An 18,285-nucleotide genomic window follows, 5' to 3' on the forward strand; every position below is an offset into this window, starting at 1 on the left:
TCACAATACCATACATATCATCATGATTGAGGCAGCTGAGGAACAAACATTTTTAGGGTTAAGAATTCTTAGAACTTGCTCCCGGATCTGTTTTGTCCTGACCCCATAGATAACAGGGTTGAGTGCTGGTGGAACAACCATATATAAATTGGCCAGAAATATATGAACATAGCCAGGGATGCTATGACCAAAGCGGTGGGTCAGAAATGAGAAAAATGCTGGGATGTAGAAGATGAGCATGACACAGACATGGGAGCCACAGGTATTGAGAGCCTTGAATCGGGCATTCCATGATGGTAAATGAAACACTGTGCAGAGTATCTTCACGTAGGAGAAACCAATTACTATAAGGTCAATGAATCCCACAGAAAAGGCAGCCATCCCAAACAAATTGTTAGCCCTGATACTGGCACAAGAAAGACGGGCAATGCCCATGTGCTCACAGTAAGTGTGGGGAATGGTCCTGGCACCACAGAATGACAACAGCAAGATGAGAAACACAAAAGGGATAACAAAGATTAAAGATCTCACTATCATGGCTACACCTAGAATGGCCACTACCTTGTCTGTGAGTATCATGGTATATCTAAGAGGATTGCATATAGCAACATAGCGGTCTATGGCCATTACTGTCAGTACCCCAGATTCCAGACCAGTGCACAGATGAATCATAAACATCTGTGCAAGACAGGCACCAAAAAGAATTTCCCTTAAATTGAACCAGAAGATGCCCAGCATCTTGGGGATAGTGGCAGTGGACAGGCATAGGTCAGTGCAGGCCAGCATTGCCAAGAAATAAAACATGGGCTGATGGAGGGTAGGCTCAGCCTGAATTATAAACAGGATTGTAATGTTCCCCAGGAGGGCAATCAGATAGACAGCACAAAAGGGAAAACCAATCCAGATATGAAGATTTTCCAGTCCTGGAATCCCCAAGAGGACAAAGGAGAAAGGACGGAATTGGGTGGTGTTCTGATGGGCCATCTTTATGGCTGCTGGTCAGTTTTTTCACTCAACTCAAGACTCCAATCCCATTCATGTCATTTTTTCAGGTCACGGAAATACACGGCATCAATTCTCTGACTTAATACAGCAGAAGACCCTGGAGTGAAAAATGAAAAAAGGTTTAAAAAGCTCCCAATGTAGAATTGACCAGATTCATGACATCTTGTTTTCCTGTCCAAAGTACATTCCAAATTTGATGTTCTACTACAGTCCCAGCAATGATGTAATTTCAGTTACATTTTAGAGGGACTTCTGTAATGTTACAATGGATAATAGATTGAAGGGGCAAGTAAGAGTTTGCAGTAAACTGAGAGATATATTGCTTGCCTAATCTAAATAAATAGTACTGGAGATGGCAAGGCAATGATATATAAAATAAATTGGCAGGAAACACTTTCTGATATGATTTGGGGGATGGAAGAGAGTAATAAGTCATGTTTAATTTCCAGTATTCTGTCCTTGGTTATTAAGTGACTATTGGTGCTATTCACTGAGATATGAGAGAGTTTTATTTGTTTATCTTAATTTATGAGTGAAGTTGTTGAAATTAATTCTGCAATGAGTAGATATGAAATTCATATTGAATCAAGCACAAATTCTCAGCAGGCAGAATGTGAGTTAATCTCCCATTTTCACTGAAGTCCAGTTTTTGGACATCAGTGAGTTTATAAAACACTAAAAGTTCCATTCACGTGACTCTAAAAATAATAGGATTCCTACTGTGATTAAGTTAATATCATATTTTTTTCATATTAAAAATATTTACAATCTCTGCAGAACTATGCTACTTAGAAATTACAATCTTACTGACCTCACTCTTTCACTCATTTCCAATTAAATTACTCACTTTCTGGGCTAAGTTACATTTACCAAAACCTCAGAAATGGACATCATTAGTGTCCATATGGACATCATTAGAAAAGCTCTCAGATGGTAGAAGTGTTCATGGATGATACTAAAATTAAGTTTTCTGGAAATTCAATACATTTGCAAAAAAAAGAGTAAACATATATTAAAAAGATATTTCTTCTATAGGTCTTATTATAGGCTTTAAATATATAAATGCAAATATTCAGCTCTAAGAATAAGATTTTGTAATTAAATATTAAATAATAAATTACCATTAAATATTAAAATAAGTTTGCAGCATATCCTTAAGTTATGATCACAAGAAATCCATTTAATTAAACAGCTAAAATTTAGTTCTTAAGGGAATACAATGTTATTCTATGGTAACGTTTGGGTGTCGTGGGTCCTCTAAGTCTTTCTGAGACATAAATGTTTCAAGTGTTTATTTAATATTTATTATTTACTTTATAGCTAGTGTTGGATGTGAAAATACCTAAGATACATGGCCATGATAAAGAAACAGTCTTTTTTTCCTAACTCTTACATTCTAAATTAGCAAAAAAGACAATAAGCTTGCAAAAATAATTACTCCACATAATCTTTTATGAAAATAAAGTTGAATAACTTTAAAAATCAGCACTAAGAATACAAAAGAATCAATTAAAAAGAAAAAAAGATGAACATACACTTTTATAGAAGATATACAAGTGGTTAATAGCAAATGAAAAGATACTCAGCATCATTAGTCAGCAGGGAAATGAAAATTAGTATCACAAAATGATTTCATTTTATTCTCCTTGAATGGCTAAAGGAACAATGAATAATATTATAATATATTAAAGAAGACGTGGAATAACTGAAATTCTCATACATTAATGTTTGGTATGTGAAATATACAACTACTTTGGAAAACTGGCTTATTTCTTATGAAGTGAAAAATACATCTTCACTATTTTCAACAATGCCACTCCTAGATATTTACCAAAAAAATATCCAGTGAACATATCAAATAGACAATTACACATATAATTGAAAAAATAATTACTCCAGATAATGTTTTATGAAAATAAAATATATACATGCCTGACTCTGGAAAAGTCATGGCTGCTAATAAATATTTGGAAGTCATCAGTGTATGATGTCTTTGATACACATCATCTGCATTGTATATATGGATGGGAGATTGAAGAGAAAAAGCTCTAAAACAAAAAGTAGTGATGAATATTCTTATTTATTTCTGTTCTAATCAATATTTTAGGATCCACTGCTGATAATAAAAAACATACAGAAAAAAGTTTATAATTCAACTCTATTTGAAGAGAGAGAGAGAGAGAGAGAGATTACTGGTCATTGAATAAGGTGTAACAGAATCATAGATGGTCTTCATAAAAATCAGGGATGCTCCATGCCACCCTTTCCCCCTCTATTATCAAGATTAATTAAGAATTATTTTCTTTTTCCCAATCCTTTCTTTCAATGACTTTATAACAAATGGGCCTAAGTCCTCTTACTCTTTTCATTATCTCTTCCTCTGCCCGGATTTCTTTGCCTTTATTTCTACTAGAGCTCCATTATTTAATAGGAAGCCAACTTACCAACTCCTTTAGCAGCTCATCCATATTCCAGAAGAGTCATCTGCTTGGATGCTACAACCTCTGGGCTTTGTGAAGTCATAACTTATAGTAGTAAGAATTTATAGTGATATTTCCCAGATGCATTTGCCCTTGGGGCTCCCAAGGGCCTGAGGATGGAGAGAAAAAAAAGAATTCCCTAGTTGCCAAACTAAAGCTGATTATTTCCCCAATGCTGGTTCAGGTCCGTAGTTCAGTCATACTCTTGCATTGCCTGTGGGCTTTGTACTGGCCGAGATGGTGCTAGAAGAAGCCACTTCATGGAAGCAACAAACAATTAGAATAGAATGAGATAATTTTTCACTTTTTTAATCATTCCACAATTTTTACAAGTCCCTGTAAGGGACTCGGGGATATCAAGAGTAGAAACACCTACTATTTTTATTTAATAGGAAATGAGACTCAGAAAGATGAGATACATTATTAGGTCATAGCCGAGCAATGCCAGAAAAGAAACTGAAATCCAAGTCCATTGAATTCCTAAACCAGTATTATTTTCAATAAATGCTTCTGTGTATCCTCCTTTATTCATAGGTTATTTATACAGATTTAACCTTGATATTTGTGCTACAAACTATGATAATAATAATGAGGCAGAGATTGCTAGTTAGGCAGTTTCCTACAATGCCATGGCTTAAATATCTTTAATAAGTCCTAGCCTAATGCTAGTATTAATGGTAGTCAGAAAGGCAATGCTGAGATTCCAGTTGAATTCTGAAGGCTTGAGAACCAGAGCTCTGATGGTGTAAGTCCTAGTGTTAGAGTAGGTGAATACTGAGTTCCAGATCATTAGGAAAGAGAGAGAGAGAGAGAGAGAGAGAGAGAGAGAGAGAGAGAGAGAGAGAGAGAGAGAGAGAGAGAAAGTGATCTAATGGCCAGGGGATAAGAAGCTGCTGGGGAAGCTGTTGTAGCAGACCCTAATTGTGAAGCACCATATGTAATGGATTGTAACTTAGGGGAAGGCTGGACCTATGCCCTGGTCAGCCACTGGAGAAGAATGAGATCTTTGTCCTGTGTTTGAACAATGGTTTCCCATGACTGAAGATGAGGCAAGGTCTGCACAGAATGAGGTGTATGGGTTAAGGCATATCCTGTTGAGCCTGAATTTGAAGAATGAAAAGGTGTGGATGATGGTGGTTGGAAGCCAAGATTTATTAAACTAGGAAGGGCTGCATTTTGCTGAAACAAAACTGGAACAAATTCTTGACTAGAGGTAGCATGAATAGAAAGGCAAGAAGGTTCATTGTACACATTAGTTTGCATAGGCTGATAGGAAGACCCCATAGAAGATGTTAGTGTGACTGGAAAAGGTTGGTGCATGACTGAAGAACGTGTCATATGCTATTCTTTACCATAACTCTCATCCCTACATTGCAATTGTGTCAGATGAAATGAGTGTTTTTTTAGTTTTTTTAATTGGACACCTAACTCTGTAGGTCAGAAGTGGTGGGAAGCCAAGTGGTTGGTTTTTGGCTTCAGGGTCTCCCAAAATTGCAATCAAGATTTTAGGAAAGACTCTAGTTTCATCTGAGGCTTACTCTAGCTATTTACCTATCATCTATCTATCTCAGATATATGCTATAGATACAATGCATATAATTGAGAAAACTGGACAATAACATGCAAAAAAATTAAACTGGGCCCCTGTCTTACACCACACACAACAGTCAAAACAAAATGGATTAACATCTTGAACAAAAGACCTGAAACCATAAACCTCCTGGAAGAAAACATAGGGATTAAGCTATTAATGATTTTGACAATATTTTCTTTTAATTTGACACCAAAAGCAGAGACAACAAAAGCAATAATAAACAATTGGGAGTACATAAAACTAAAAAGCTTCTGCATAACAAAGAAAACCATTAATAAAATTAAAAGGCAAATTATGGAATGTGAGAAATATTTGTAAATCTTATATCTGATAAGAGATTAACATCCTAAATATATAAAGATATTCTACAACACAATAGCAAAAAAAAATCCAATTTAAAAATGGGCAGAGGATTTGAATAGATATGTTTGCAAAGATAATGTACAAATGGCCAGCAAATATATGTAAAGATGCACAACATCATTAATCATTTCAATAAAGCAAATCACAGTCAATAATATTGTGATATGTTTACATGGTGACAAATGTTTACCAGAATTGGTGATGTGATCACAGTGCAAGGTATAAAAATGTTGAGTTACTATATTGTCTACCTAAAACTAATATAATATTGTATACCAACTGTACTTAATTTTTTTACATCTTTATTGTTGAAAGTATTACATAGTTCACTTTTTTTCCTCATTGACCCCCTTTAGCTGCTCCCCACCCTTGCCCCAGGCCTTCACCACATTATTATCTGTATCCATGGGTTATACATATATGAATAAAAGTTCTTTGGTTGATCTCTTCCCACCCACCCACCCGGCCTTCTCTCTGAGATTTCATAGTCTGTTCCATGTTTCTATGTCTCTGAATCTATTTTGTTCATAGTTTATTTTGTTCATTAGATTCCACATATGAGTGAGATCATGTGATACTTGTCTTTCTTTGACGGGCTTATTTTGCTCTTATACTCTTCAGGTCCCTCCATGCTGTCTCAAAGGGTAAGTGATTTATCTTTTTTACTGCTGCATAGTAGTCCATGGTTTTAATTTAAAAAAAAATAAGCTATCACTTCATACCTTTTAAATTGATTATCATCAAGAAGACAAGAGAGACACGTAGAAACATGAAACAGACTGGGGAATCTCAGGGGGAAGGAAAGAAGGGGCAGGAAGAGATTAACCAAACAATTTTTATGGGTATGCATTGTCCATGAACACAGACAATAGGGTGGTGAAGACCTGGAGTAAGGCAGGAGCTGGATAGTGGAGGTCAAGTGCAGGGGGAAGGTAAGGAGAGACATCATCAATACTGTCAACAATAAAGGTTTTTTTTAAAAGAAGACAAGAGATAAGTGTTAGCAAAGATGTGGCGAAAGGGAACGCTTTTGTACACTTGGTAGGAATGTATATTGTTTCAGCCACTATGGAAAACAATATGGATATCTCTTAAAAATTAAAAATTAAACTACCATATGACCCAGGAATTTTACTTCTGGGTATATATATATCCAAAGGAAATGAAATCAAGATATTGGTGAGATACTGTACTCCCATGCAGCATTATTCACAATAGCCAGGATATAGAACAACCTAATTTCCATCAACAGATAAATGGATAAAGATGATGTGGTATATGTATGCAATAGAATATTATACAGCCATGAGGAAAAAGAGCATCCTGCCATTTGCAAAATATGAATGGACCTAAAGGGTATTATGCCAAGTAAACTAAGTTAGACAGAGAAAGCTTCATGCTGCATAGCCTCACTTACATGTGAAATTTAAAAAACTAAACTCATAGAAACAGAAAAGAGATATGTTGTTGCCAGAAGTGTGTGTGTGGGGGGGAGGTGGTCATGAAAATGGGTAAAAGTGGTCAAAAGATACAAAATTCCAGTTATAAGATAAATAAGTTCTGGGGATGTGATATATAGTATGGTTACTATAGTTAACAATACTGTATTGTGCATTTGAAGTTTAAGAGAATAGATCATAAAAGTTGTCATCACAAGAAAAAAAAAGTGTAACTATATGAGGTGAGAGATGCTAACTACACTTTCGTGGTAATCACTTCACAATATACATATATCTGATAATGACGTTGTACACTTTATACTAACATGTAATATATCAATTATATTTTAATAAAACTGAAAAATATGAAGTAAATATATATAAAATTAGAAAAGTTATTTTAAAAAGAGTTGTGGTAATGCATGAAGCAAGGACCTATGTCTTTTCAACAACCATGTTGGGACTTGTTTACAAGTACATAATCATTCTATGACTCAGACATTCTAGATTGCTTCCCACCTGCCCTAAACTGCTGGGCATCAAATTAATATTTATAATGTCAGTAATAAGTGCCAGACACCAAGTCTGGCTGGGGATATAAGAAGCTTGGGATGTAACTCAAGGGTTTTTAAAAATTCAATAAGTTATTCTGTTGCCAAGGTTGGGACAAGCAGTTTTGTGTAAAGAGTTCAAGCTTCAGAAATCCAAGTGACATGGATTCATCCTGCTCAATTGCTTGGGAGTTTGTTTCTTCATCTAGAGCCAACATAAAAACCTCTCAGAGCAAAAGTAGAGGTAAAATAAGAATGTATTTAAAGTGTCTGGCACATGGTAACTATTCAAATAGTAAGTTTATAAAAAGGAGAGATTAGAAGGGATGAAAGAAAAGGACAGAGAGCTCAGCCAAATCAATCTTTTGATACCTTCATGAGGCCAATGTTATGAAATGGGATATAACAGACCCTAAAAGAAGACTCTTTCAGAGAAACCAAGATGGCGGCATAGGTTAACGCCGGAGATTGCTGCCTCGAACAACCACTTCAAAAAACAACTAAAAGACGGAACAGACATCATCCAGAACCACAGGAAGGCTGGCTGAGTGGAAATTCTACGACTAGGAGGAAAGAGAATATCATACCCAGACTCAGAGGAGGCACAGTGCTGAAGTGAAATACTCAGGTGCGGAGTGCGCCCGAAGCGGGCTGGAGGCGGAGGGCGCGGTTGTTGTTTTCAATCGGGAGGGAGTTTCAGACTCTGAGCTCCAGATCCGGGTGAGTCTCTAGGGACCCAGACTCAAACAGGAGAAGCAGGACTATCTGACTTCGGTTGGAACTCGAAGGCAGCTTTCTCTCCGAGGTTTGCAGCAGTTGCTGGGACTCTGTGAGGCAGAGCCCCTAGGGACGGAACTGAGAGCAGCCATAACTGCTCGCTCCGGCCCGCCCTGTGCAGAGCCATTTGCCGGATAGCCTCAGGCAAACGCTAGATTAGCACTGCCCTAGAGATCCAGCACAGAAGCTCTCCCACTGCAGACACAGCGGACTCTCATAGCCAGTTATCCTGGAGGTCAAATCACCCCCAGTATTGCCGACAACAATCAAGGCTTAACTACAACAAGACTGCCCACAAAGACCACTAGGGGGTGCACCAAGAAAGCATAAAAAATGCGGAGACAAAGAAACAGGACAAAACTGTCAATGGAGGATATTGAGTTCAGAACCACACTATTAAGGTCTCTTAAGAACTTTCTAGAAGCCGCCGATAAATGTAGTGAGATCCTCAAGAAATCTAATGAGACCCTCGATGTTATGATAAAGAACCAACTAGAAATTAAGCATACACGGACTGAAATAACGAATACTATACAGACTCCCAACAGCAGACCAGAGGAGCGCAAGAATCAAGTCAAAGATTTGAAATGTGAAGAAGCAAAAACACCCAATCAGAAAAGCAAAATGAAAAAAGAATCCAAAAATACGAAGACAGTGTAAGGAGCCTCTGGGACAGCTTCAAGCGTACCAACATCAGAATTATAGGGGTGCCAGAAGATGAGAGAGACCAAGATATTGAAAACCTATTTGAAGAAATAATGACAGAAAACTTCCCCCACCTGGTGAAAGAAATAGACTTACAGGTCCAGGAAGTGCAGAGAACCCCAAACAAAAGGAATCCAAAGAGGACCACACCAAGACACATCAAAATTAAGATGCCAAGAGCAAAAGACAAAGAGAGAATCTTAAAAGCAGCAAGAGAAAGAAACTCAGTTACCTACAAGGGAATACCCATACGACTGTCAGCTGATTTCTCAACAGAAACTTTGCAGGCCAGAAGAGAGTGGCAAGAAATATTCAAAGTGATGAATAGCAAGAACCTACAACCAAGATTACTTTATCCAGCAAAGCTATCATTCAGAATTGAAGGTCAGATAAAGAGCTTCACAGATAAGGAAAAGCTAAAGGAGTTCATCACCACCAACCCAGTATTATATGAAATGCTGAAAAGTATCCTTTAAGAAGAGGAAGGAGAAGAAAAAGGTAAAGATACAAATTATGAACAACAAACATGCATCTATCAACAAGTGAATCTAAGAATCAAGTGAACAAATAATCTGGTGATCATAATAGAATCAGGGACATAGAAAGGGAATGGACTGACTATTCTTGGGGGGGAAAGGGGTGTGGGAGATGCAGGAAGAGACTGGACAAAAATCGTGCACCTATGGATGAGGACAGTGGGTGGGGAGTGAGGGCGGAGGGTGGGGCGGGAACTGGGAGGAGGGGAGTTATGGGGGGAAAAAGAGGAACAAATGTAATAATCTGAACAATAAAGATTTAATTTAAAAAAAAGAAGAAGAAAAAAAAAAGAAGTCTCTTTCAAAATCAGCACTTCAAAAAGGCATGCATAGAGTGAAATTTAGCCTTCTCAAATGTAGAGCAGGACCAGGTACCTGTGCCAAAGAAAGACATCCTAAAAAAAAATCCCATCACAAAAAACAACATTGTAACTATGTGAGGTGATGGATGTTAACTAAAGTTACTGTGGTAATCATTTTGCAATATACAGGTATATCAAGTCACTATGTTATATACTTTAAATTAATACATTGCTATATGTCAGTTATCCTATATAATAAAGAGGTAATATGCAAATTGACCCTCATGCCCTCACGTCATCACAAGATGGCCACCCCAACGTTGTCACAAGATGGCTGCCCCCACATTGTCACAAGATGGCCTCCCCCACATGATCACAAGATGGACACCACAAGATGGCCACCCCCACATCGTGAGATGATGGCCACCCCCACGTCGTCACAAGATGGACACCATAAAATGGCCGCCCCCACGTCATCACAAAATGGCCGCCCCCACATTGTCACAAGATGGCCAGCAGGGGAGGGCAGTAGGGGACCATCAGACCAGCAGGGGAGGGCAGTTGAGGGCGATTGGACCAGCAGGGGAGCAGTTAGGTGTCAATCAGGCTGGCAGAGGAGTGGTTAAGGGGTGATCAGGCTGGCAGGCAGAAGTGGTTAGGTGCAATCAGTCAGGCAGGCAGGCAGGTGAGTGGTTAGGAGCCAGCCATCCTGGATTGTGAAAGGGATGTCTGACCTGTAGGATCAGGCCTAAACCAGCAGCGGACATCCCTCATGGGGTCCCAAATTGCAGAGGGTGCAGGCTGAGCTGAGAGACAATGCCCCCCCCCCCCCCCCGCCACCTCCAGTACACAAATTTTGTGCACCGGGCCTCTAGTATTCAATAAAACTAGAAAAAATAAGTAAAGTGATATACAAAAGAAAAAATACTGTAGAAATACTACATTTGAATTAAAGTCATTTGGCAAACATAGCTTCAATACAAAAAAAAGTAGGATCATCCAATTGGGAAAATTATTTAAATAATCTTTGGGAAAATGCAGAACTTGACACAATATCATCTTCAAAAGAGATAGGCTGCTCCTGAAAAACATTTCTTGGAAATATTGGACCATTGTGCCATCATGAAGAAGGGGATTAAAAAAGGGCAAAACACACTTATGAAAATCAAACCTTAGCACTTTCATGCCTCAAACACTGGACAGCAGCACCAGCCACAGCTTTGGATGGAGGCTGAAACAAACAGGACAACAGAGAGGATGAACAGGATAGTTTATTTGTGTCTAGAAAGGACAGGTCATAGTGGAATTGAGATGTTACCTGAAATTTTATCAAAAGTTCTAAGGTCCTTATAGGCTGATGAGATGGAATAATGTAAAGATTTTAAAGTCATAAAGATGAAGATAATGAAAAAAAGAGCACATCACTTTGAAGAATACAACCCCTTCACTGATCTCCTCCCCCAAAACTAAAAAGCTGTCTATCTCCTTTACAGACAAAACAAACAAACAAACAAAATACTAAATAAAGAACATCCTAGTAGAAAGAAAGAAAAATTAGGAAATGCTGTGCCCAGGGAGTTTCACAGACAGAAAATCTAAGCAGGATCTGAGAGTCTCTGAGGAACCAGAAGATGGCATGCCTGCCATAGGTGCCAGAGAAAAGAGTCAAGAGATGCTCGGGTTAAACCATTCAACTTCAAGAGCCTAAGTTTTGGGGTAAATGTCTACACTTCAGCCCAAGAAAAAATTCACAACACAAAGGCCATGCTGAATCAAGAGATAGGAGAGGCATGTGTATCCCATACAATTCAGAGAACATGCAGATCTTTTTAAAGTTATTGTATCAAGTTTGTTTCCTTAGCTACCAAACACTCCATTCCCACTCCATTTTGCTAATGCTGGGCAAGGCCTTGGTTAAGGATTTGGTCTAGGATATTTCCCAAGTAACAAGAAAATCCAGGAAAGGGAAGTTTTCTTTGAAGCAACAGGAAACAATGAGTCACAGAGGAACGTTTCCATTGTTGTTTGAGGTAATAAGGAAAAGAAAAGTCAACACTCATTCCACTCATTAAAAGTGAAATTTCCTTTCCAACATAAAAATAATTCCTGACTTTTGTTAATAATTCCAAAGACGAACCTGATCCTTTTTGTGTCTTACAGTCTTCTCAGTAGCTTCAGGATTCCCTGCTTGATCTCCTTGGTTCTCACGCCATAAACAATGGGGTTCAGAGCTGGGGGGATCAGGTGGTGCAGGATGTTGAGCAGGATGGGGACATCTGGGGGGATTCTCTTCTTGGCCAGGTTAGTGATGACCAGAACCAGCAGGACTGTGCTGAAGAACAGGATGAGGATGAAGTGGGAACCGCACGTGCTCAGGGCCTTGGCCGCAGCACCCTCAGCCTTGATCCTTAGCACAGCTCTCAGGATGAAGGAGTAGGAGAGAACAATAAGGATGAGGTCAGAGCCCAGTAAGGTCCAGCCTGCCACAAACTGGTAGAGCCGGTTGAAGGTGATGTCATCACAGGAGAGTTTGGACACAGACAGGTTAGTGCAGATGCAGTTCTTGATGATGTTCTCTGCACAATATCTGAGTCGGGAAGAAAGGATTGGAACAGGAAGAGAAAAGAGAGCATTCCGGGCCACAACAAATACGGCAGCCCTAGCCACAAATTGGTCAGTGATGATGGATGGGTACCGTAGAGGGTGGCAGATGGCCACATAGCGGTCATAGGCCATGACCATGAATGTGCAGGACTCCATGGTCAAGAAACTGTTCATGATGAACATCTGGAGGAAGCAGGCAAAGAAGCTGATGGACCTACGGTCAAACCAGAAGATGGCCAGGACCTTGGGGATGACGGTGAGGCAGAGCACAACGTCCAGTAGTGAGAGCAGGCTGAGCAGGTAGTACATGGGCTCATGCAGAGAGGCCTCCAGTAGGATGGTGATCAAAAGAATACCATTGGCCCCCATGGCCAGGAGGAAGAGGAGGCTGAGGGGCAGGGACAGCCAGTGTTGCCAACTCTGGTAGTTAGGGAAGCAGACGAGGAAAAATTCAAAGACTGGAGCAGTGGAGTAATTGCTGGGTGATGCCATGTAAAGGCTCCTGTACAAGCTAGAAATTTGGAGTCCCTGAAAATGACAACAGAATATATCACAGTTGAAAGTATATATTCTAGATTCAGTAGAACTCCGTGTCCATTAAGAACTCAGTTTCTTAGCCTGTCCCAATCGAGTTTTTATTTATTTATTTTTCTTTCTGACAAATGTACCAATATTTATTTAACCAATCCCCTTGCTATACATTTAGTTTGTTTCTAGATTATCCCTGCTCCTATAGAGTTTGTAATCATCATCAATCATCACTGACATTTAACTGAACACTTGTCATGTGCTAGGCATTATGTTTATAATCACAATCTTACTCTATACTTTTTAAAAACACTTAAGAATAATCAATACTGTTATACTAATTTCACAGAAAATGAAAGGGTATCGATAAAAGGGAACAAAGTCATTTGAACAAAATCAGGAGAGCCAGTAAATTGTGAAGAACCAGGGAATCTGACTCTAGTTTCCATGCTTCCAACCACCACACAAGATTTACACTCAACCAGAATAATTCCTTCCTTCAGTATAGAAGAGATAGCTATATGGGGAGCTCTGCTACCTGACTCCCTACAATTGGACAGAACTCAACATCGGGATTCTGTGTTTTCACTCATCAGAATATACTGGGTTAGTGGTAGAGCAGCCCTTGATCCCACCCAAAGGCAGTGATTTCTCTTAGCTCCAAAGAGGGTTTTGGTTTAAAGGCATAGAGTTTATCATTCTCTTACTGGATTACTTGCTGTTGTTTATCTTTTTTGAAGGATCAAGAGTATCTTTGGATCCTTTAGTCAGTACTGAAAGATACAGGAGGAGGTTCATCGAAGGCAGAATGGAAGATAGTTAGTAGTGAATAAGTGTAGGCATATAAACCTACATAGGGATTCATCTGCTCTTATGGTAAGCAAAGCTGTCAGGATCCAATTTTCCTAGCCTGGCCTGTGTAATCTGTGTTCTGTAAATGCATCAGCTTTGATTCCAGGTGTCTCTTTAGTTGGGTACTGTCTTATTTTCCTTACTGCTAAACAGAGAGCAGGTGACCAAGGGTGACCAAGTGCTAGAAAGGGTAATAGTAATGGCTGTCACATCAAAGAATCAGGGAAAAGCCCAGGATTTATGGCAGGTGTAGAGGAAGCCCAGGAGGCATATAATCAGTATAGTTGGGATTACTGATCCTGCTCACCCATCTCATCTAATAGTCTTCTCCAGGACATCAAGTGTGTCTGAGAAAGTATCAGACTTCAGCTGCCAGAGAAGGTAAGACCCAAGGCCTTTCATTCTTTCATTTTTAACATCCCATACTCTCCAAAACAGTACACACACACACACACACACACACACACACACACACACACACACACAACTTTCTACCCATTGTGGGGCTTTAAGAAACCAAGGATTCGAAGGTTAAAGCTAGGTTAAGGACAAGTATATATCAGTTCTGTCCTGTAGTTTCATATGTGATTAGGAAAATGACCCTCATTGAGAATCAAAGAAATAAGGATAAAAAACATACCTGCTTTTCTGAAAACATACCTTCCTTTCCAATAATCTCAAGTTCAGGACCAGAGAGTGACTTGATCTATTTGAACAAGTGAGAAAATAGTCAGTGCCTTCCCTGTACTTGGTCTTAATGTTAGGCATACTAATATGCATCATGGATTTAGCAAATATCTTCTGAGAACTTAATAGAGAAAAATTTTAAAAAGCACTTATAATGCAGTATAAATGTTGGTCTACTAAAGATGAAAGGGACATACATACAGATAAATAAAGCAATGTGCTGTGGTTAGAAAGTTGGCTTCAGCCCGACCAGTGTGGCTCAGTGATTATCAACCTATGAACTAGGAGGTTGCAGTTCAATTCCCGGTCAGGGCACATGCTCAGGTTGGGGCTCAGGGTTGTGGGCTCAGGGTCGTGGGCTCGATCCCCAGTGGGGGATGTGCAGGAGGCAGCCAACCAACGATTCTCTCTCATCATTGATGTTCTCTCTCTCCCTCTCCTTTTTCTCTGAAATCAATAAAAATATTTTTAAGTTGGCCTCAGATAAATTCAAATCTTGCTCTTAAACTTATTCTATGACCCTGATGTCTATTTAAACTCCAAGGTACCTAGTTTTCTCATTTATGAAACAAAGAAATAATATTTAAGCTTACGGTGTTGTGTGGAGGGAAAGGGGCTATCAGTTCCTGAGGTGCTCTTTGGCCCAGAGACATAGCAAGCTGGGAGCATGAGTGAAGAAAAGAAAAAAAGAGCCAACATTTACCTGAGGGAAAGAACTATCCTTATAGGCAATGGTAAGAGAAGAAAGCCCTGCCTGGGCGGATGTTCGGTAATGATTAGTTATGAGGTGTAGGTGCTGGTAGATCCTAGTTCTTTGAGGAAAGGAGGTAGGAGAGCAGAGTGTCCAGAGACAATGACCAAAGGTATGCAGTAGTACATCCAACCATGTGAGGTCTGTAGCAGTAGATATCTTATACACTGCAAGGAAGCACAGAATATTTGAAACAGAGAGTGATGTGCTATCGGTGGGACAAAGGGGAATCACACAGAAGGTAGGGACTCTCTTTTTGGTGAGTTCTGAATAGTTCAAAAGAGAAGTGATTACAATCTGAACAAAGCCCATGCAAGTGAAGAAGAAAGACTGTATTTGAGGGTGGGAGGACTACAGAATTTAGTATAAATAATAATTAAGGGGTCAGGGAGAGACTGGAGTCAAAAATGCCACTGAGGATCTCTAAAACATATTTAAAGGATCTTTAAAAGAGGATCTTTTAACTGATAAGGGAAGAAATGTCACTTTCAGACCTATAGCAAAGACATATTCTCTCAGGCAGTTATATACTTTCAGCTCTGTTTTGTAGTTCCTTTTAAATTCCTTAATAGGTGAACCATTCTTCCTTTCTGACTGTATACTCCTCCGTAAAACTGAGGCTCCTAATCTGAGAAATAGGGAATTGTTGGCTATCTGGGCATTGTTTTGATCTCCAATATTCAATGCTATTAGTTTGCATTCACGGGCTGATATTCACAAAGAAGTTGTAATGGTTCCTTGTTCTAAGCACTCATGAGCAAAACATAGTCTCTCACTGTAAAATATCGACAGTCTGGGAAGGTCAGACAAGTACTGAGGTAGCTAAAATTACAGCAGAAGATTCAAGCCCAGCTATGATTGCCCAGAAAAGGAGTGATCACCTTGGCTGATCACTTTGGGTCAGAAAGAAGATGATGGCCCAATCAGACACAGAGGCTTGACCTCCCAGCCATGATGTGCGTGGTAGTCTTTGATCTACAGAAGTTTTGGACACACAACTCTATATTATCACAGAATGACTCAGCCTCAGCTCTAAATGAAATAACAGCTTTAGGTCACCCTTACACCCTTACACCAAGATCTACTAGTAAGTATCTTGGCAGTTTTGGCATCTGCACCCTATTAAAAGAGTTATATCTTCTATATATATATATATACCAGGCTCCCAAATTCCCCTTCTTTCTCGCAGTTTTCCTGGACTTAACTTAAGACTCACCGTCTTCAGAAGCCTGCACAATTGCTGTTTCTGCCTGTTAGAAAAAGCACCGAAACTGGCTCCTCCATGGACTCTAGAAGCTGTTTATATATCGGCCCTGGCTCCACTATGCCTCTTCCCTCTCCATTACTCCCAGGACATGTGCTCTTGTTAGGAACCTGTACCCTAATCTCTGGTCTATTTCTCAAGAGAGTATACTATAAAAAGCTTAATTTAGCATTGTGAATTGAGGGAGGGAGGGGAGATCAAAAGCTCTCGGGGAGTCTAAATAAAGAAAAAGAAACTCTGGGTGAAGGAGGGGGGAAGTTGAGTGAATAGGTTCCTCGGGAAAAAATTCTATGTGGGTAAGACCTGGAATAACCTACCCTCAGCCCTGTAGCTCCTTAGAGGGAGATGATAGAGGAACATCCCCAGCAATCAAAGGAGCATACTTCTCAAAGGACAACGAGGTGGGCAGGGAGCACTGTCCCTCTGAGCCCTCTCCTGCAATGGGAATATTAGTCTGGACCCACGCAAATCCGTGGGAATGACCTCGTTTATCATATGGTCTTATGTTTAAATTTTCCCTTTTTGTCTAAAGTCCGTTTCTTAAGTATAGTTGTAGAAATGCCAGCTGTTAACCATACTCACCTTCCACAGAGCATCACTTAGCATTGATTCCTTGGGAAAACAGTGGGATTGTCACCAGCACAGCCACCACTCTGAACTGATGCACAATAGGACCTGGAAAACAGCCTCTCCAGTGAAGGTCTCCAGATGCGTCTTAGAACAGGGATACTCAGTCTAAGTGTAGGCTCTTTGGGGCTTTGAGGACAGGAATCCTGGAGAGAGGAGAGTAAGTGGACTTGGGTTCTAGGTCTTACACTTTCTTACCTACACTTTCTCCCATTCCCTCCATGCAGTAACTCCTCTCCTGCTCTACCTCTACCTTGGGACCTGGAGGTTCTGAGTGCAACAGCAATGACCTTGGCAGCATCAAATAAAGTTCATCAATGAAGAAAATGATTACATGACTCAATCACATCCAATGAAAGTATGTTGCCAGAGCATGTAGTTTATACTGAGCAAAATATCCTGATCCTCAAGGTTACTTATAAATAAGCAATCCCTCTCCACTCTCAAATCACAGGGATATGGCAAAGAGACAACTGGAGGCTTAAGTGAAATGACATATAATAAAACTAATTTTGCCATAGGCTAATTGATATAAACAAAGAAATAAGTTTCTACAGCATATTCCTGGTCACAAAAATATTACCAAACTTCTAAATAAAGACCCCAAACATGTATTATATTGAACATTGAAATACATGTGAGCTATACATACATTTTTTAAAAAAATTAATAGAAATAAGTAAGATAATTCTTTCCCAACCTGCTATTTCAGTTCATGGTGGGAAGTGGCTGGAACCTATCCCAGCAGCTCAGATAACAGGGTGGAAGCCTTCACAGGACGCCCTTCCATCAAGGGCACACTCACACACACGCACACTTACTCAAATGGCAGGGTTTACCCACATCAACTCGTCTAGCATGCACATCGTGAGGATGTGGGAGGAAGCTGGAGTACCTGGAGAAAACCCATGCAGACGTGGGGAGAGCACACGAACTCCACACTCACAGTGGTCCAGGCCACAGTAAATTTTTTTCCTCATCAACATTATAATGAAACAATGTTGAATAAAATGATATTATTTGAGGACTTCTGTATATGTCATATATAATATATATGTAATATATACTAGTAAATGTGTACATATACATGTAATATATATATATATATATATATATATATATATATCCACAGCTTTCTTGCACCTATTGTTGCTGTTGAGAATATGCTGTCAGTAAAATTGCTGTTCCTTTGTAAATTATGTATCACCTCTCTGGGTCTT

At 39.4% G+C, this 18,285-nt stretch overlaps 2 protein-coding genes across 2 annotated transcripts; both read right to left on the bottom strand.

Moving 5' to 3' along the window:
* Positions 1 to 984, bottom strand: LOC118664449 (olfactory receptor 52E5-like). The gene has a single exon (XM_036324554.1). It carries the CDS (start codon positions 982 to 984, stop codon positions 1 to 3), a length of 984 nt encoding a protein of 327 aa, XP_036180447.1.
* A 10,922-nt stretch (positions 985 to 11,906) lies between these two features.
* On the bottom strand, positions 11,907 to 12,848 carry LOC118663261 (olfactory receptor 56A4-like). The gene has a single exon (XM_036322711.1). It carries the CDS (start codon positions 12,846 to 12,848, stop codon positions 11,907 to 11,909), a length of 942 nt encoding a protein of 313 aa, XP_036178604.1.
* Between the last annotated feature and the right edge of the window lie 5,437 nt (positions 12,849 to 18,285).

The sequence above is a fragment of the Myotis myotis genome, unplaced genomic scaffold (assembly GCF_014108235.1).
Source record: "Myotis myotis isolate mMyoMyo1 unplaced genomic scaffold, mMyoMyo1.p scaffold_m19_p_10, whole genome shotgun sequence".
Taxonomy (NCBI): domain Eukaryota; kingdom Metazoa; phylum Chordata; class Mammalia; order Chiroptera; family Vespertilionidae; genus Myotis; species Myotis myotis.

What these genes read in the sequence shown, in the direction of transcription:
- LOC118664449 (XM_036324554.1), bottom strand. Translation starts at nt 984, where the DNA reads ATGGCCCATCAGAACACCACCCAATTCCGTCCTTTCTCCTTTGTCCTC.
- LOC118663261 (XM_036322711.1), bottom strand. Translation starts at nt 12,848, where the DNA reads ATGGCATCACCCAGCAATTACTCCACTGCTCCAGTCTTTGAATTTTTC.